This window comes from Gossypium raimondii, chromosome 8, assembly GCF_025698545.1.
Source record: "Gossypium raimondii isolate GPD5lz chromosome 8, ASM2569854v1, whole genome shotgun sequence".
NCBI classification, from domain to species: Eukaryota; Viridiplantae; Streptophyta; class Magnoliopsida; order Malvales; family Malvaceae; genus Gossypium; species Gossypium raimondii.
In genome coordinates, this window is record NC_068572.1 from 55235719 (window position 1) to 55256889 (window position 21171).

General features: G+C 34.7%; 1 protein-coding gene across 1 annotated transcript; it reads left to right on the forward strand.

The window, feature by feature from the left end:
- The first annotated feature begins 5431 nt into the window (after positions 1-5431).
- On the forward strand, positions 5432-12022 carry LOC105792257 (transcription factor BHLH42). Its single transcript, XM_012620743.2, has 8 exons — positions 5432-5846; positions 5941-6195; positions 7261-7357; positions 7504-7518; positions 7632-7688; positions 7763-8345; positions 10256-11127; positions 11643-12022. Exons 1-8 carry the CDS (start codon positions 5743-5745, stop codon positions 11715-11717), a joined length of 2058 nt encoding a protein of 685 aa, XP_012476197.1. The 5' UTR covers positions 5432-5742; the 3' UTR covers positions 11718-12022.
- The last annotated feature ends 9149 nt before the right edge of the window (positions 12023-21171 follow it).

Here is a 21171-nt window from a genome sequence, read left to right on the forward strand (position 1 = left end):
GATTAATGTTTTGTTGGTTTCTTTTTTTGATTGCATATGTATCTCGGATACTCGTTAATGACAATGCGTTGCACTAGTGAGTAATGATGAGAAAGGTGGAACCAAGGTATTGTCGGCAATCCAACTAGCCCAGGATGTTCATTGTGGTAAGAATGTTGACTTGGCGAGGTACCACCTATGAGAGAGGTGGGTTGTGTATCAAAACTTTATAAGAAAAATGGGGATTCAAACTGGGTAGTTAAATTGAGTAAATGCTATGAGCGACATATATTTCAAACACTTTCATAGTGTTTTCTATTATGACTTACCACTGGCTTGGTAAAAACACAGTGGCCCTTTCAAAGTTTTAAAGCGAGTAAGTCGAAGGGCTTACAAATCGAAGTTAGCGACAATATACAAGGTTAACCCAGTGTTCAATGTGGATGTACCAAAGTCTTTTAACGTGGATCAAGGGGATCCTGATTGAGGCAAGTCACAATAGGGGCAAGTAAGAATGATTGCCTCTTATGATTGTGATGTAAAAATGAGAAAAGTAGTTCGAGTTGGACAACAATAAAGACATAAGCTGAGGTAAATGTTTCGAGGGGTGAAACTATCCAATAGAGAAAATGGATGGGAATTGGTTAAGGTATCAAGGAATTTCTAAGACAAGTTAGACCAGTTTCATTATAAGAACGCGATAAGGGCATTGTGAGAATAGGTGGGGCAAAATGTTATAGGCCGCGAATCGAAGCCTGTGACGAATGCACATAAAATGTCTCATGGAGTGCAACTGATTAAATGAAGCCCATTTTACCAACTTGAGCTAGCCCGATTTGTGGAACATGTTGCGAAGTCGATCTACTTGGTGGCCTAGTGGAACACTCTAGTAAAACTAGAGTTATCTATTAGATAGGCTTTGATCTCAACTGTCAATGTAATTTAAACTGTACTATTGGATTTGGGGGAGTTCAAGTATATATAGAGGCATTCCCCCTCATTTGTAATCATCCCACTCAATTGTAATTCTTCAAAGTAACAGACACACTTTGAGAGCATTTACTCAAACACTTGGTGTGCTTAGTTTTCTTGTGGCTTTTCTATTTCTTTTTCTTTTTCGCTTGAGAGTTTGCTTCTACTTTATTTTGGTGTCTTAAAGAATTTCCTTTGTGAATTCTCATCTTTTAAGAGTTAATCTGTCTTAGGTTGATTTAAAGCAAAAAAATCGCTTAAGGTCGCGTTGTAATACCCCTTGCCCAACCCGGTCATTGGGTCTGAGCTACAGGATGTCACATCCGTTGTCAAAGCAACTACCATAAAAAAACTGTAAATAAATCAATTAAACATTCAACTATTCCATACATGCAGTCATTACATGCTAAACAAACTTTTCAAAGACTCAATCGAGCTTACAAAAGCTCAATTGCTAATCCGAATATGAAATACGACCAAATTGCAAAGTTTTCAAAGATTCAGAACATGTATCGAGACCCTTGCTAGATACCGATGCCATTTTGAGCTTCGATATTTCAAAAAAATCCATTTAAAACCAAGGGTATCGATACCATTTTAAGGTTCGATGTTTGAAAATTTTGAGAAAAAAATACTAAGTATCGATACCTGTACCTAGGGTATCGATACCTTAGTTCCAAATATCTCAAAATCTTACATTTTGGTACCTATTTCATGCACAAACCAACTCATATTCAAATGGTGCTTAAAAGCACACTAACAACCTGCATAAAAACTAATCCAAACCATATCTAAACATTTCATTTTAATCAATTCATAACATTCAAACCAATATGTCAATATTTGGCACCAAACATACTAGATCAACCTATTCAATTTCAACCTATTCCTTCATACTTTCAAATCATTTGATATCATCATATACTAAACCAATTCAATGTTTATTCATGAAACCAAATTCCACACACTATATCAACAAGTTACCAAACATATATATTCAAATTTGAACATTAGATGTCATAAATCAACATGTACTAAGTTAAACCAACTATCAATTCAAAGTTCACACATATATAAACTCCATATAAATGCCACATTACCGAGCTAAAACAATTAAAAGTCTATCGAGTCGATAACTTGATAGTGTGAGCTTCAAGGTGATCCGATCGAAATGTTTCGCAAGGTGACAACTACAAGGAAAAGAAACAACGGTATAAGCATATTGAATGCTTAATAAGTTCAAATGAAATTTACTTAACTTACTTTACCAATTCAACAATTAAGTAATGATACATATTGGATGTAAGTTTGGCAAACCTTTTGCATCCTATTACTTTCATAAACATATCAACAAATATATTCAAAGGTTAGTTCATTTACATGATATGAACTTATAACATAATCTTATACATGTTTAACAATTTAGTTTATAACATATAATAACCAAATCATAGAACATTTGCAAATACATATATGTATCTATATTTTCATTCATGTACCACCATTTCATCCATTTCATTTTCCGCTTTACTTTCTATTTTCACGGAGAACCCTAGTAAATTGAACTCGGATACATGAGAATGATTTTCTCACACGAGCTTCAGACTAGGGTTGCTTACACAAGCTTAGTTCGATGCTGCTCACACGAGCTTCAAAGAATCCACAACATATTCTGGATCTCAAGCTATCGTATTAATCCCTAATCAAACACTTGTTTTTTTTTGGACTCTAATGACATGTCATTCGTATCCTAATCGTTTACTAAGTTCACACGGGCACCGTTACCGTTTCCTTGTCATTTCAAACCTTGTAACATTATCATATACATATCATAAAATCTTATAACATTTCACATCCATTCGATTCCATATATCTACTCGTATTTGTCATGCATTTCATACTTTACGATTTAATCCTTTAGATACCAAAATCACCAATATTACATTAAATCTAAACTAATAAATATTATAACATAATTCAAACATAACATGACACAACATAGTAAGTTACATATGAACTTACTTGGAAAAAAACCAACAACAAACGAAATGTCCAGGACTAATCCATAAATTTTGCCTTTTTCTCGATTATCCTCTAATTGGTGCAATTCCCGATCTAAGCGATAATTAATTTCAATTTATTAATTCCAAATACATTATAACATCCTATTATATGCATATGAAAGTTCAATTTCATTTTTTAAAATTTCCCTAAAGTTTTACATTTTATTCACTTTAGTCCTTAAAATCGAAATGACCATAAATTTCAAATTTCAGCCTTGATTTCAAAACTGATCTCAAATGAACCCTTTTTAACTCTCTATTATCCATAATTACATAAATTTAACACCAATTTCAAAATTTATGCACTTTAGCCCCTATGTTCAAAAACTAGTAATTAAACTTTACAAACTAGTTATTTTTCACTTTTAAGCTTAAAATCTAACAATTTAGTACCAAAAGCTTCAAGAAATCAATAATGGAAACTTTTGAAAAAATTATTAATTTCATAAATTGGTACACGGACTAGCTAAATCAAGCTCCTAAACCTCAAAAACATATAAATTACAATAAGAAAAACTTGAATTACCATAGAAACTTGAGACCAAATGTTCAAACCCTTGAAAGCTTTGCATCCATGGTGGTTTCGGTGTCACCACTATTTCAAGTTTCACCAATTGTGGTTTTATCCAATATTTAGGAAAATATGCCGATTTTGGAGAAGGAATTAGAAAATGCCGATTTATAATATTAGAAATCACCATACTCACAATATAGGTGGAGAAAATAAATATTTGACATATAAATATTATATATAAAGAAAATATAATCAAAAAATAGTTGATGTTTTAAAAATAAAATATATTTAACATAATGATAAATATCAATTTTATCACAATTATATTTTTATTATATAATTGACAATGATTATTTGATTTTATAAATAAAAGAGTTATTAATTAAAAGATGAATTAAAAATAAAAATTGAAAATAATATATTTATTAATTAAAACATTAATTAAAAGTAAAAAATTGAAATAACATTAAATAAAAAAAAACAATGTGCTTAAAAAAATAATCGAACCTAAGATTCAATGATAAAATCCCTATTATTTGACCATCCAACTAAAGAAGCTAATATGTTAAAAATTATAATTAAAAATAAAAGTAAAGCTTGAAACAACATGAAACAAAAATATAAGTGTGAGTAGGAGAGGAATCAAATCCGAAATTGAAAGACAAAGCAACTAACATTTAACCATCTAACCAAAGGAGTTGAGGTGTCAAAAAAGTTAGAAAGCGTACCATGTAGGACACATCCTACGAGGTGTGTTTTTAGCAAAAAAACGCGTCTTGTTGGACACATTTTTTTTGTTTTTCTCTCCAAAATTGACATATTTCCCTAAATATCAAAAAGGGTACATTTTCCTAAATATTTTTTAAAATAAGCAATTTTTTCAAATTTAGCCATATATATTCTATGTAAAAATAAAATGGTAAACAACACTAAAGGTCACTTAACTATTAGTAAATTTACAATTTGGTTATTATACTTCAAAAAGTTACAAAATGGTCACAGAACTATTCCAAAGTTTTAATTTGGTCATAGAATTATTCAAAAGTTATTATTTTAAGTCACTGAGTTGTTAAGTAACTTTTTTTTTCTAAAAAGTCAAACTAGCAAGCTCTAAGTGACGATTCGATGATCAGTACGGTGGATCAGTACTCATTGACGAGTAGAAGAATATACATTAAATCCAAGTCGATTCGACAATCAGTTCTGGAGATTGAAGAAGAAAGTTGTTTAGAATTTGGTCCACAAATTATTGAAATTCAAAACTATTTCATGAAAAAAATATTGAACTGTAAAAAAGAAGGGGAATGTGAGCTTTTGATAGGTTTAGGTGATTCGAATAAAGAAGATCATATAATAACAATTTTAACAGCCCAGTAATTTAAATAAAAACTTTCAAATAGTTCAGTAATCATTTTATAACCTTTTTAAAATTAAATAACTAAAACGTAAACTTACTAATAATTTAGTGATAATTTACCCAAAACAAAACTATCCATAAAAGTGAATGTGCCATTATTGTGGTTAATAATAGAAGTGGTAGTGGTAGATACAGATTCCCCCTTTTTTATTATTATGGCGATGGATGTAAAATATATATATTATACCGACGATTCTAAAACAGTTATAATCCCCAACGCCCAGTCTTCGCCACCTAATCAGACCACAACACCCAGTCCCTTTATCTCTGATTCTTGAACAACGAATAACCAAAAAAAAATTCAGTTTTTTTCTTTTTTTGCTTCTCATCGAACTGTCTGGTAGACCGACCAGTCAAAACCATGTTTTTTTCTTCTTCTTCTTACAACAACGTTTTAACAACTTAAAGAACCCTAGCTACTTTCTGCAAATTTGTCTTTGTTTCTTGTTTTTCTTTTTATTTTTTTTTATATATGATCATATATCATCAAATCTCTAAACTTAACGACCCTTCAATTTGCTCTTTCGTTTTTTATTACAAAAAAAAAAGTGGGTCTCATTTCTTCTTAAAAAGTCATCTAATTTGTCTTTCTTCTTCTTTTTTCTCTGATATGTAGCTTCTTTTCTTCGGACTTTGCCTGTCAGACCCCTTTTTTTGTTGGTGGGGATTAAAGGGTTTTTTTCTTTTTTTAATTTTCAGGTGGAGATCATAAAACCTTAGTATCTCCAAAGGGAAAGTTTTGAATTTTATTTGTGGTTTTTTTAACGTAAAAATCCAAGCTTTAAATCTGTAAGTTAATGGCGGCGCCGCCGAGTAGTAGGCTACAAAAAATGTTACAGGCAGCGGTGCAATCGGTTCAATGGACGTATAGTCTTTTCTGGCAAATTTGTCCTCAACAAGGGTATAATCTTTTTTTCTTACCTCATGTTCATTTACTGTTCTTTTCCATGAAAATTTGCGCTGTACTAATGGATCCAACTGTGTTTTTTTTCAAGTATCTTAATATGGTCCGATGGATACTACAATGGAGCAATCAAAACAAGAAAAACAGTGCAACCAATGGAAGTTAGTACAGAAGAAGCATCTTTACAAAGAAGCCAACAACTCCGAGAACTTTACGACTCGTTGTCTTCCGGCGACACCAACCAACCGGCTCGACGACCGTCTGCCGCGTTGTCGCCGGAAGATTTAACGGAATCCGAATGGTTCTATCTAATGTGTGTCTCCTTCTCTTTTCCCCCTGGTGTAGGGTAAACTTTCTTTTTCCCTTTCCCCCCATTGACTTTTGCTACATAAATTTACTTATTCCTTTCAACATTACTGCTACAATCTGCGACTAAAACTAGTAATAGAAAAAAACTTGAAAGTAGATAATCTCATTTTGTTCTTACACTCTATGTTGCGCTATTCCCTTCTTTTTGTCTTAACAACTCTTTTCCAAGATAGTAGGACATTTATCACCATTCACATATTCATTTCTTTTTTTACCATTTCAAGACAGTTAAATTAGTTATTGTGGTAGTAAATATTAAATCGGGACTATCAATGTTTTTGTATTAAGAATTAGATTTTGTTCTCTTTACTTAAAAAATAGGTAAATTAATCCTTCTAAGTTCTGTTAGACATTTCATCTATTTCTGTTATTAAAAACTAGTGTAACTAACGTGCCACCTATATCTCAGGTTGACTTACAGGGACTAGTTTTTAATAGTAGAAATAATTGAAAATTTTTAGCAAAAAGATGAATTTGCAACGAGTAATTTTCTCATTTTTTTAGTGGAGGGGCAAAATGTAATATGAGTTTTAGTACAAGGGCTTCCATGGAATTTTACCATGAAATAGTGTGCATGTAGTGTGGAATTTACGATTTAGGGCATTGATGCAAGGTTGTATTGTAAGAAGGTTAGGTGAAAGGGTAATGGTATGGTTGTCTTGTTTATATTTTTGGGGTGGTTTATGAGATTCCCGTGTGTTTTTTGCAGTTTAATACTGAAAGTTTTGAAATTTCTTCAAAATTTTTTTGTCTTTTTTGACTAAATTTAAAAAAATTAGTAGAGGGGTAATAGGGTTGATATTTGCTAAGGTAGTGGTTGGCTGTCACTGAATTTTTTCTACAATGAGAATACTAGTTGAGCAAAAGAAACCAAAACAAAATATTAGCCATTAAAATTCTTTTGAAAAAACTATGTTAATCATTGTTCTAAAAACTTTCCCATATAAGATTTTACTATGATATAATCTCTAACATGTATGCATGCATGTATGTGTAATGATTAGATGGTGTTGCGTTCTTATATATGTACATGGGTGTGTAGGTTACCTGGAAAGGCATATGCAAGGAGGCAACATGTATGGCTTACAGGTGCAAACGAAGTTGATAGCAAAACATTTTCAAGAGCTATTCTTGCCAAGGTATATGGATATACACATATATATATATATATATGTATATATCTTGTTCTTGATTTGCATGTTTTTAACTGCAATATTTCAATGTACTAACTGTATTCATGTCTTCGTGTTTGTCAACATAAAATAATGCCGTACGGTTGCAACAGAGTGCTTGTATACAGGTATCTATATACATATACATATGTATGAATGTATGTATGTATCATTTTAACTCATGACGATGAAATTAAACCATTTTTTTATTTTTTTTCTTTTGGTTTTTTGTTGTTTGTAGACTGTGCTTTGCATTCCTATTCTTGATGGTGTTCTTGAACTTGGATATACCGAAAAGGTAATTATAAGTATTATTAAAAGAGGTAATTACGAATTTGAAAAAAGTGGAATACCGATTTAATTATATTGTAGGTGCAAGAAGATTTAGGGTTAGTCCAGCACGTTAAAACTTTCTTCAACGATGGAAAAGCACCAAACCCTCCGCCACCAAAACCGGCTCTCTCCGAACATTCAACGTCGAACCCGGCCGCTTCATCGGACTACACTCGATTTCATTCCCCTTCCATTCCTCTCGTTTACGCAGCAGCGGACCCACCGGTGAACGCCGACCAAGGAGAGTATAACAACGTTGATGAAGAGGAGGAGGAAGAAGAAGAAGATGACGACGATGAAGAGGGAGACGAAGAACCCGAATCGTACTCGGCCGAAACGGGTCGAACCACGCAACAAGTCCCGACGGAAAACACTCTGGCAGTAGTGGCGGCGGAGGAGCCGAGCGAGTTAATGCAATTGGATATGTCGGAAGATATCAAGCTCGGTTCACCTGACGATGCATCGAATAACTTGGACTCGGATTTCAATATGTTGGCGGTGAGTCAAAGCGGGAACCCAACCGACAATCAACGGCGAGCTGAGTTGTTTAGAGATGAGTCGAATCGGAGGTGGCAAATGCTACAAGAACCCTCGTGCGGTAGTCTTCAACCACTTTCAACAGGTAAAAACGAAACTGGTAGTTGGAACTGTTCATAAATTCTTTTTCAAGTTTTAAATTCCATCCCTCTAATTAACAAAAATTGCAAATTGGTTCCTCAATTTTAATTTTTTTCAAAATTCCATCGTCCCAAAAACAGACATGGTTTAATAATATTATTCAATTGGATTAATTTCCAATTCTCTAAAAGAAAATCAAACTCTTATAAATTAATTTCTTCATTTTTTTGTAAAACATAGGGATAAGAAAATATTTAGCCCCTCAGCTTAGTAATGGATAAAACAATATTTAATCCTTGAACTACATCATTTTCATTAAGAGATAAGACAATATTTAGTCCCTAAATTTAGTAATTTTTTCAACTAGATCCCTGAATTTTTTTCTTTCACATTAGTCTAAGAACTTGACACATGTTATCATCTAATTTTGATAAAAAATTATAACTTTTAAGTGATAATATGGCACAATCTCAAACTATCCTATTCTCAAATTTCAACATCATTATAATAACCAAACTAGAAAAAGGTTGTACATTTCCAAAGTATTAGTTGTAGAATAGATAAATAATAAATGAGTTTTCCCAAAAATAGTAACCTACCTTTATAGGGGGTGCTGAAATTAATATTCATTAGTGTGGTCCCTTAAACCAGTGGGGGACATGGTAGATGATTAGTTGGCTTTTTCTCAGACATCTTCATCTTTCATAGTAGCTTTTTGTAAGAGAGTTGGAACCCTCTTCTTATCCCAGGAATCCAAATATCCAATAGTGTTTCTGTTTTGGAGGGGTTGACCAATTGGCTCACAGACTCACCGTACTGAGAAAGAAGGACAGGGAGTTGGGGTCTACTTTAGATTGTCTTAATGGGTCGGTCTTATTTATTTTTTCGACAAAAGCAAACATGTCTTTTTAAGTTGTTTTCAACTACCCTTCAAAGGATTCAATTCTTCTTTTTAGTTTCAAAACTTTACTTTTTAACGTGTTTTTGCCGGATGAGTTGATTCGGTTTAAATTAATTCGGATTTAAATTATCTGAGTTTAAGGTTATTTATATTTTTTGGGTTTAATTTTTTTGGGTTGGTTGGAGTGAAGGGAATAGGGGTAAGTATAGTTTTGACCCTCTAAAAATGATAGATTTGTCATTTAATCTCTTAAAATTTTATAAAATTATATATTAGTATGATGGTAAAATTATACTTTTGTCCTTTAAAAATTTATGGTTAATCTTTGACTTCTCCTAAAACAATTTTTTTGTTTCACCCTTGCGAGTTGGGATCAATTTGGGTTTTTTATTAGTTAAGTTTTTGAAGTTGATCCAATTTTTTCAATTTGTCCGTATTATTTTTAGAATTTAGTTAAAACAAATTTTCTTAATTTTGGTCAATGTGATGGAATGGCATTATGATATTGTGTCACACATCACCTAAAAAACATAATTTTAATAAAAATATTTTAAGTGATTACGTGACACAATCTTTCATGACCAAGAACTAATGCGGATTAAAAGAAAGTTTAGAGTCTAAGTTAGGAAAACTTGTCAAACTGAGGGACTAAAATGTTGCCTTTTATCTCTTTTCTATTCATTTGGGTTTTACATTTGAGTTTAGATCATTTTAAATTTTAATCATCGATATTTATAATTTAAGTTAAAAAAATTCAAGTTACATAATTTTTAAAACTAAATCAATGATCAAACCGATCAAATTATCTATACTCGATTCTTAATCCGATTTCAATTAAATCAATTCCAACTTTTTCAAGTTTATTCGTGGAAGCGGTGTAACAAGTGAGACCGGTTTCAACAACATTTGGAGTTGAAGTGGAAGTCAAAACCGATAGATTTGATGCATTTTACAGAACTGTTTCCTCCTATTGGTATAGGTGAAAATACATTTTTTTTTTGAGAATTTTGTAGGGCCGCAGCCAGTGGACGAAATGTCACAAGAAGACACGCACTATTCACAGACCGTCTCCACTATCCTCCAAGCTCAACTGGCCCGGTGGACCGAGTCACCGTCAACCGTCAACGCCGCCACCTACTCCACCCAATCAGCATTTGCCAAGTGGACAACCCATTCAGACCACCACCTCCACTCCGCCGTCGTCGAAGGCACGTCACAATGGCTCCTCAAATACATCCTATTCACCGTACCATTCCTCCACAACAAATACCGCGACGAGAACTCCCCCAAATTACGCGACGCCGCCGTCGCCGCCGCACGGTTCCGGAAAGGAACCCCCAACGAAGACCTCAGCGCCAACCACGTCCTGGCGGAGAGACGGAGGCGCGAAAAGCTCAACGAGCGGTTCATAATATTAAGATCCTTGGTCCCCTTCGTCACTAAAATGGACAAAGCTTCCATCCTCGGCGACACCATCGAGTACGTCAAACAGCTCCGTAAAAAGATTCAAGACCTCGAAACCCGAAACAAGCAAATGGAGGCCGATAACGACCGGCCGAGATCGGCCGATTCGATGCAGAGAAATAGCAGCTCTAAGGATCAAAGAAGTGGGTTAACGACACGATCATCGGGTCCGGATAAAAAGAAGATGAGGATAGCGGAAGCAACAAAGCAGAAGACGGCGGAACCTGCACCGCAAACGGCGGAAACGTCGGTCGAAGTGTCGATAATCGAAAGCGACGCGTTGCTGGAGTTGCAGTGCGGGTACAGAGAAGGGTTGTTGCTTGATATAATGCAGATGTTAAGGGAAAAGCTACGGATCGAGATAACGGCGGTTCAGTCTTCATTGAACAATGGGTTGTTTACAGCTGAATTAAGAGCCAAGGTAAATAACTAATTAATTTAATTAATCAATTAATTAAAATAGAGAAAATTTTGAAATATCAGTTTCTCGAATACCCAACCACGAAAGGTAATGTCCTCGTTATCTTTCGTGCTCTGCTAAGAGCTGAACGGCCGCTTGAAGGGCTTGATTCGAGCACCTCGACTATATATAGGCACACAGCCAGGATATGAGTGGTTCGCCTTTAGTAGGATTCAAATACTGACCTACGATATATAAGTCACTTGTTGGAGAAGACTTCTTTGAAAGGAGTCGGGCCTTTTTCAACAACTAAAAATATTGTCTTTGTGTCTGGTTTTTGTCTCTTGTGCTTTGCTGAGACCCAACATGGCAAGTGACTATTTGTAAGGTCTAGTTTACAAAGTTGAGAGTGTTTCAACCGTACATGGATATACTTAATTTAAAAAGTATCATTTTAAAACACTTCTCTAAAAAGAGTAATCCCCTCAAAAGGTATTACAGATTTAATTAATTTTACGTGTGTGGTTGAATGGCAGGTGAAGGATAATATGAACGGGAAGAAAGTAAGCATAATGGAGGTGAAGAGGGCGATAAATCAAATAATACCATAATTATAATATTTGACTATTAATTAATTGATAATTATTATATAAGAATAATTATATAAATGTTAGACTAGATCCACCTAATTGTGTTACTGACTGTAATTACTTGAACAGTGTAGAATTTTTTTACTTTTTCATTATTGTTTTTGTAGTATATATGGCTATTGTGTGGTTAAGCAATAAGCAGCCATTTCCTTAATTGTTATATAACAATGACAATTTCTTCACGTATAGTTTTTGTATGATATTAATGTGTTTTGACTTTATTGATGAATGTAGTTATATTTATATAAAAGGTAAATTATATTTAATTTAGTAAGTTTACGTTTTAGTTATTCAATTTTGATAAGTTATAAAAGCGGTTACTCGATTATTCAAAAATTTTCATTTAAGTCATTGAACTGTTCCAAAAATTTTATTTAAATCACTGGGTTGTTGAGCTTTCTTCTTCTTCTTCTTTATAAAAAAAATTCAGCTAACAAACTCCAAGCGATAATTTTACGATCAGTATGATGGATTAGTACCCATTGATGAGTAGAAGATCACATACCTTAGGTCTATATCAATTTGATGGTTAGTGTCAGGGATCAGAGAAGAAAGTTATTTGGATTTTGATTCATAGATTCGTGACATTTAAAGTTGTTTCATGAAAAAAATTGAACTGTAAAAGAGAAGTAAAATGAGAGGTTTCAATTGGTGCAAGGAACATACAATAGCGATTTTAACAGCCCAATGACTTAAACGGAAAATGTCGAACAATCGGTGACCATTTTTTATAATTTTTTAAAGTTAAGTGTGTACGGGCCCAATATTTTCCCGGGACCCAAAAAACCCAATACATCACAACCCAAACAGCAAACCTAAACGATTACTAACCCAAGCCCAGCCCAATAACCTACCAGCCCAAACAAACCCAATCCAAAACAACTACAGCAGCCCAAACCCGAGGCCCAATATCCTAGCCCAACAAACCAAAGTCAAACTAGGGTTTCAAAAAAGCTGAAATCCTAGCGTCGCATCTGCTGACCTTTGGTCTCTTGGCTGCCGCATTCTGCCACAACCGCCACGGTCACATCGCCGCCCCCACTTGCGCCGTCACCTGCAACTTGCGCCGTCACCTGCAAGACACGCAAACAACAAAAACACACAAGGAACCCACGGACACCAAGTGGGGTTGAGAGAAATATGGGGTTTTTGAAGTTTTTTTTTCTAAAACACTGAAAAAATGAAATTTTAAGAAGAAAATTGTTTTAAATAAAAGTTATTAAACAGCGCCGTTTTGCAAGAGGGTTCAGGTGCCAAAACGACGTCGTTTTGGCCTTGACCCGCGACCCGACCCGTCCACCCTCAGGATTCGCGTGTTTCTGCGGTGAAGGGCATATTTATGCGCTAGTTCCTTCCGCTTTCGCACTGTTGTGCAATGTGGTCCCTTTTATTTTCTTAAATTCGGCCGCATAATTTTTCGTGCGTTTCATTTCAACCTTGCGCGAAATGATGCGCATAAAGCTGGGGATATTTCCTTTTGGGTCCTCCTCCTGTTGCGCGCGTCATGATTTAGTCCTTTCTGTGTCTTTTTCATTTTATGATTTCGACACCAAAATTTTGTCTTGTTTCGATTGAATCCTCTGTCGCTATTTTAGCTATCTTATTTTAAATTAATTACCTCAATAATCATTATTATCATTAAATTTAATTCCATGTTTTATTATATATACATATATTTTTATAACTTAAATATATACATATGCACCTATACTTTTCACATTTTATAATTAAAAATACATATACATACATTTTTATGATATATATATGCACATATATTTCTTAATTTTATAAATATATGTATGTATATACATACTTTATATATCTTATACATCTTATAATTTTATATGCATATATATACGTATATCCATACAAATTTCTTTTTTATACATATATATATGTGTGTACATACTTATGTATATTTTCTATATTTCATAATTTTAAAATATGTATATATATATATTCTTCTTATTTTTATAATTTTACATATATACACATACATATATATATTTCATATCATGCCCATTTTATTCGAATAGTTTATCTACTTATTATCTTGCATGATTAATTAGTCTTTTATTTATTTTTTATTTGTTGTTGCTCGTATTATTTATGCTTAAATCATCATAAACATTTTTGTTTTATTACGCATATTGACACCGTGTTTCATTTCTACTATTTCATGTTAGATTAATTTTATTCAAGGCATAAATTATAATTTTTGAATAAGCAAAATATCGTGTTTAGATTCGAGGAGGTCGTACTCTAACTTACGGGGGTTCGATTTTCACAATAAATCTAAATACACGAATCTTTTCAAACTCAAGTTTTAAATGATCTCGGGAATTAAGAAGAAATCGTGTCCTAACTTACTGGGCATGATCCTTTTTTTTTCTCAAGTTTTAAACGATCTCAGGAATTAAGAAAAGATCGTGTCCTAACTTACTGGGCATGATCTCTTTTTTAAATTCGAGATAGCTAAATATCTTTTAAATAAGTAAATTTTTGGCATTCATTCGCGCATCGGGAATTCAAGACATTGTGTCCTAACTTACTTGATATAATTCTCTTTCTCGATTAACGTGAAATATGCCATTTTCTCAAAAATTTTCAACATTTCAATAAAAGATCATATTTTAAATCTCTTTAAAGTTTTCAATCTTCGACACTAAGACATTAATTAATTAACTAGGTACCAATTTTGGGCGTTACGAGGTTGCTAATCCTTCCTCGTACGTAACCGACTCCTGAACCCGTTTTTTTGAATTTCGTGGACCAAAATCGTTGTTTTAATAAAATTAAATTGTTTATTAAAAATAATCACTTTTCAAGGTGGCCCGATCACACCTTATCAGAAAGGATTGGTAGCGACTCCCATATTCGTTTTTTCATTTTCAAAATTCAAGTCGACCTCGTTTTCAAAAAAAATAGTGTCAACAGCTTGGCGACTCCACTAGGGACATGGTTTTGAGAGTCGAGCCACAAATTGATTATTTTCTGTCTTTTTATCGAAAGTTAAAAATTCGATTTAAATTTACGATCCTCTCATTGTAGTTTTATGGGTCTGCATCATTTTGATATGTTTGCTTTATTGGTTCGAGTCTTTTAATGTCTGCATATTGCATTGCATGACCGCTGGTCACACCCTTTTAAGTGGGAGTAAGAAACTATTACTTCGTGAGGTTTTCACCTCCATGTAGGATAGTGGATCGCTTTCGGGATACATTCATACCTATGTCTTCGTGAGATTTTCATCTCCGTGTAGCCATAGGGAAATGTATTCCCCTGAACGAACTCGGTCCGTATGAGCCTATAATGGGTGGGGATCAAGGAATCTGCTGGTTCGGGTGCCTCAACTTTAGAACCAAACCACATGTAGAAGAACTTAGGAGCCTACCCTAGGCAGAAACTACGCCAAACCTTAGTGGTCATCCAAATAGGTGCTCTTTTTTGTTATTTATGTTTTTGTACTAACGTTTTTTTTATTATTTTTGTTATGAGTGCATTGCATTTTTCATCATAAAAGAGGTGTTGATTCACGTTCAGTTACTAAATAGAGAGCTTGTCATGGAAAATAGATTTTTTAATAAAGTGGGAGATAATACGGTCGCCAAAATATATTCCAAGAAACATAACAAAAGAAGGGTTATGGAAGAGTACATAACTTTACTTCGTTGCCCGAGGATTCAAGATGACAAAGATTATTCGAGAGCCGCTGAACTTTCTTAAAGAAACTAACGAGCATTATGAGAATGAGTGAACAATGGGACGCAGCTCAGATCAAGCAAAGAGAAGCCAGAAGTGGCATCTATTAGAAAATTCACGAGATTTATCTTAACATTCGGATGAAGAAAAAGATCGATGTCTTCGCCTGGAGTATGATGGCAAAGTCGTATATATATCCGCTTTATGTAAAGAGATTTGTTTTCTAGTAAAGTTGTTCTAATAGAATTGAACCAAGAATCAACGTCCTTTTTTTGCATTCATTTCATGCATTTGCATTACATTACATCATATGCATTAAAGTCTACCAAAAGAATCCTAATTGATTAAAATCATTTCAGTTAATCTGGAAACCAACAAAAATTTACCAACCAAACGCCGTTACGGTACTCGAGCAAAGTCAAGAAGCATGGACGAAAGATTGGAAAGATTCGAACAGTTCCAAAAAGAGATGCAAGACCAAATGCGAGAGCGGCTAGAAAAAATTCAGTAATATATGGTGGAAAAGATGATGGAGTCCCAGAAGAACATGCTGACTCAGTTAACACAGCTGTTGGCTGGGGGAAATGACAAAGGAAAGAATCTCATGGTTAATGATGAAGAAGGAGATAATGATGGACCCATCTATCCTCCAGGCTTTACTCCTCCACATGTACAACCTCAAGCTCATGTACACCCACGCAGGTCCTCAGTCACAATCAAGCCCCAACAATTTCAAGCTGGTACCTCAATGCCAATGAACTTCTAAACCGAATTAGGTTTTAACCCCGAAGAGAACCCTACCAATCTCATCGTCTCCGATTTTGATGAAGTGGCTTAGAAGGAAAAAACCAAGGAAGAATTGCCAAAACAGCTGGAGGAAAGATGTAAATGGCTTAGAAAAAAATTCAGGGCAATGAAAAGTATTGAGAATTATCAGGGGATTGATGCTAAAGAATTGAATTTGGTCCCAGATCTAGTCCTCCCGCCAAAATTTAAAATGCCAGAGTTTGAAAAGTACAATTGGACTAGTTGTCCTGAAGCTCACATCACAATGTTCTGCTGAAGAATGACAAGATACGTTAATAATGACCAACTATTAATTCATTACTTCTAAGGTAGTCTTATGGGGTCAGCTGCCAAATGGTACAACCAACTGAGCCGTGCCAAAATACATTCATGGAAGGATTTAGCATAAGCTTTCATGGAGCAATACAGCCATGTAACAGACATGACACCTAACAGAATTACACTGCAGAATATGGAAAAGAAGCAAAGTGAGAGCTTCAGGAAATATGCCCAAATATGGAGAGAGGTAGCGACACAAGTTCAGCCACCTCTTTTGGAGAAAAAACAACAATGTTTTTCATCAACACCCTGAAAGCCCCATTCATTAACCATATGTTGGGAAGCGCTGCCATAAGTTTCTCAGATATAGTAATGTCTGACGAGATAATCAAAAACGCAATAAGAATTGGGAAGATAGATATGGGCGAAAGAGTCAAAAGATCAACCCTAAAGAACAAGGAAAATGAAGTGAATAACCTGGGCATGCATAGTAAAGGGTATTCCAAATCGGTCATTGTAGGCCAGCCGAGGGTCGTAACCACTGGCTATCAAAGTGTCTCAATGCAAGAATCCAACTCGAAGCCAAACACAGAAAAACTCGAGTTCACACCCATCCCGATGATATATAGAGAGTTGTATCAAAATCTGTTTGATGCACACGTGGTATCCCCATTTTACTCAAAACCCGTGCAACCTCCATTCCCAAAGTGGTATGATGCAAACACCCAATGCGAATACCATACAGGAATTGTAGGACATTCTATAAAAAACTGCACCACTTTCAAGAAACTTGTCAAAAGGCTCATCAGTATATGCATTTTCAAATTTGATGATTCATCCAGTGCAGAAATTTCTTTACCCAATCATATTGATAATGGGGTGAATGCGATGTATGAAAAAATATAGGGAAACGTTCACATCAATGCCATATATGAAGACACAAATGAAAATGGACATTGTTAGATATTCACCCTTATAAACTTGGGAGTGTTCTAAGCAATCGGATTGCAGAAGAAATATCTGTAGTATTTAGAGTAATGTTTAGAACATATTTGTTGCTTTTAGCCTAGAGGCAATAGGAATTCCTTTGTGAAATAGACTAATTTCTGAACGTTATTATTTTAATGAAATACATTATTGCAATCATCTTTGAGCTAATGTTCTTTCGTTCTTTTTTATTCTTTCATTCTTTTGGATTTTCTTCCAAATCATTCATTCATTCATTCATAGCCATACTGTACATTCATACATTCTTTTGCACCTACAATAGGTCCCTAAATATCAACGACATGAGTGACGTTGCTACAGACTCAGAATCTCCTTTTGAGCAAGACATGTATTTAAAGGGATCTCATGACTTTGAAGATGACATAGATTGTAGCCTATATTCAGACTTATTGAGGATGGTAGAACAAAATGAAAAACAGATCATACTCTACAAAGAATCAATAGAATCCATGACTTCTCCCTATGTGGGCATAACGGTCATTGGGTCGATCTCGCCAAAAGATTCTGGCGATCATCGATTTATCTTCGTGGGTAGAAGCCACTTTATATGCCAATGTCACAAAGTCGACAGTTAGTAAGTTCTTGAAAAAATTCATACGTCAGTATAGAATGCCAAAAAGGATCATATATGACAATGCACTAAATTTGAACAACAGCACAATATCAAAAGTTTACAGTCTGTTCAAAATTAACACCATGTAGCCCTAAAGTGAAAAATGCAATAGAGGCAGAAAAAAACCTCTGCAGGGGCAATGCCTTTCTCTTGGGCTTATCGCGGTTTTACCTATTGAAGACAAGATTCTGTCTCTCTGAGTTTTTTTGAATTTAATCCCGATTGAATAGGAATGTTTAAAGTTACCCGTCATGGTCAAATATGCCGAAAGCAAATGATGCAAGCTCAAAAAAAAGGTTCGTCCCAGAGAATTTCATGAAAGAGACCTGGTGTTGAAAAAGATCATTCCTCTACAAAAGGACTTTAGAGGGAAATGGATGCTAAATTGGGAAGGACCTTATGTTGTAAAGAAGGCCTTTTCTAGAGGAGCTTTGATCTTGAGCGAGATGGATGGTAAAAGCCTACCAAATCCTATAAACTCGAATTCAGTCAAGAAATACTTCACTTGAAGAAAGAGAACCAAGGTGAAAACCCACAAAGGGCGCTATGAGTTCTAAAAAAAGGGTGAAAACCCGCAAAGGGCGTTTTGAGTCCAAAAAAATAAAAAATGATGAAAAATGAAAAAGTAAATTGGAGAGGCCAAGGTGAAAACCCGCAAAGGGCGCTTTGAGACCAAATGGGATTTGAGTTGAAAACCGAAAAATGACGACTCAAATTTTGATCAGATTGGGGCATGTGATGATCTTGCTATACCTGAATAAATAGAAAAGGGTAGGCGACGTCTTGGGGCATCGACAAAGTACTGTAGATCTCCTAAACACATGTCAAACTCAGAATGTTCTTCAAAAAGTTTGTACAGAGAAGTTCAAGCTGCGATATCTGAGGCACCTAGTCTTCATACTATTGAATTTTTCGTTCTTAGAATACTTCATTCTCTTTCAAAATATGTGTTCTCAATAAATTCATTTGTTATTCTTACTCTTTTTGATAATTTATCCATTTCGAGTCATGCTCCTAAATTAATCATATTTTATCTATCGTTATGATCTTTTTCAAGCATGTTGCATTGGAATAATGATTAATGGACTAATAATACTTTCACAATGGAAGTTTTGCATATTACTCTAGAAGCTTCTAAATAATATAGGAACCTGAAACATGACTATTGCTTAGAACACACCAAGTTTAAAGGTTGAAATGTCTAAGAAGGAAAAGTCTAAGTTAAGACTATCCTTTCGGATTTTGTTGTCCAAACATTGATTGAACAAAATGATAAGATGTCGTGTTGGTGACAAAGCTTTAATAAACAAACAAGCAATGATCATCGAGCGATAAGAAGAGGTTTTCTCGGAGAATAAAATTTTACAATTGTGCATAAACATTTGATACGACACCTTAGAAATGGTGTAAGGCCAAAAAGATTCAGATCCTGTATCTCTGAATTGTAGTGGGAGAGGATTGAGAAATAGTCAAATCCTATACTTAATGGGAGGAAGATAGTTAAAATTTTATATCCCAAAAGTACAGTAGATTGAACCTTGAGGATTACCGTGTTACCAGCCAAACAAGATAGACATTTTGTATTCATGCATGCACATCTGGTTAGGAGATTTTGATTCATTCTGATCATAACTTTCTAATCACTAGGCATAAATAGGCCCATTAAGTGGATTCTACAAGTTATGTTCCCCATAACAGATCGGTGAAACCACAAACCCTATACCACTAAAGTTGTAGTGGAATAGATTAAAGAAAACAGCAGATATTGTCTTCCTGTACTGGCAGTGAAGTAGATCAAAAACATCAGCCTTATCTCCCTGAGTATTAGTGGAGTAGGTTTAAGATTGTAGATCTTGTCTTCCTGTACTGACAGTGAAGCAAATCAAAAACACCAATCCTATCTCCCTGAGCAGCAGTGGAGTAGGTCGAAGATTGTAAATCTTGTCTCCCTAAGCAGTAGTGGAGCATATCAAAGACGGTGAATCTTATCTTACCAGGGTAGTAGGGAAGCAAATTTAAGCAACCAGTCCTATCTCCCTAAGCAGAAGTGGAGTAGGTTGAAGATTGCAGATCCTGCCTCCCTAAGCAGTAGTGGAGCAGATCGAAGACAGCAAATCTTATTTCCCTAGCTTTGCAGTAGAACAAATTAAAGCTAAAGGTAGCGAATCTTGTTTCCCTGGCATTGTAGTGGAATAGATTAAAGCTGAAGTGAAGCGAATTAAAGCTGAAGGCGGTGAATCCTATCTCCTTGGCGTTATAGTGGAACAGGTTAAAGCTAAAGGTAGCGAATCTTATTTTCCTGACATTGCAGCGAAGCAGATTAAAGCTAAAGGCAGCGAATCTTATCTCCCTGGCGTTGAAGTTGAAGAAAGTAAGTCTTATCCCCCTGAAGGCAGTGAGACAGACTGAAGATGGCAAATATTATCTCCTTAAAGTTGCAGTTGAGCAGATTAAAGCCAACAAGTCTTATCTCCCTGAAGTTGCACTAGAGCAGATTGAAGTCACTAATATTATCTCCCTAAAGTTACAGTGGATCAGATTAAAGCCACAAACCTTATCTCTATAAAGTTACAGTAGAGTAGGTTGAAGTAACAAACCTTATCCCCCTAAAGTTATAGTGGGGCAGGTTGAAGATACAAGTCTTATCTCTCTCAACTTGCAGTGGAGCTGAAGATAGCGAATCTTATTTCCCTGAAGTTGTAATGGAACAGATTGAAGCTATAAATTACAGATCTTATCTCTCTGAAGTTGCAGTAGAGCAAATCATATCAAACCTTATCTCCCTGAAGTTGCAGTGGAGCAGGTTAAACCAATCTTATCTCATTGAAGTTGCAGTGGAGCAGATTGAAGCCACTAATCTTATCTCCCTAAAGTTGCAGTGGAGCAGATTAAAACCAATCTTATCTCCTTAAAGTTGCAGCGGAGCAGATTGAAGCTACTAATCCTATCTCCCTGAAGTTGCAATTGAGCGGATTAAAACGATGAATCCTATGCCTCTGAAGTTGCAGTAGGTCGAATTAATTCTAC

What these genes read in the sequence shown, in the direction of transcription:
- LOC105792257 (XM_012620743.2), top strand. Translation starts at nt 5,743, where the DNA reads ATGGCGGCGCCGCCGAGTAGTAGGCTACAAAAAATGTTACAGGCAGCG. An exon ending in TCTTTTCCCCCTGGTGTAGG is followed by an intron (nt 6,196 to 7,260) that starts GTAAACTTTCTT and finishes ATGGGTGTGTAG; the next exon opens with GTTACCTGGAAAGGCATATG. An exon ending in TCTTCAACCACTTTCAACAG is followed by an intron (nt 8,346 to 10,255) that starts GTAAAAACGAAA and finishes AGAATTTTGTAG; the next exon opens with GGCCGCAGCCAGTGGACGAA.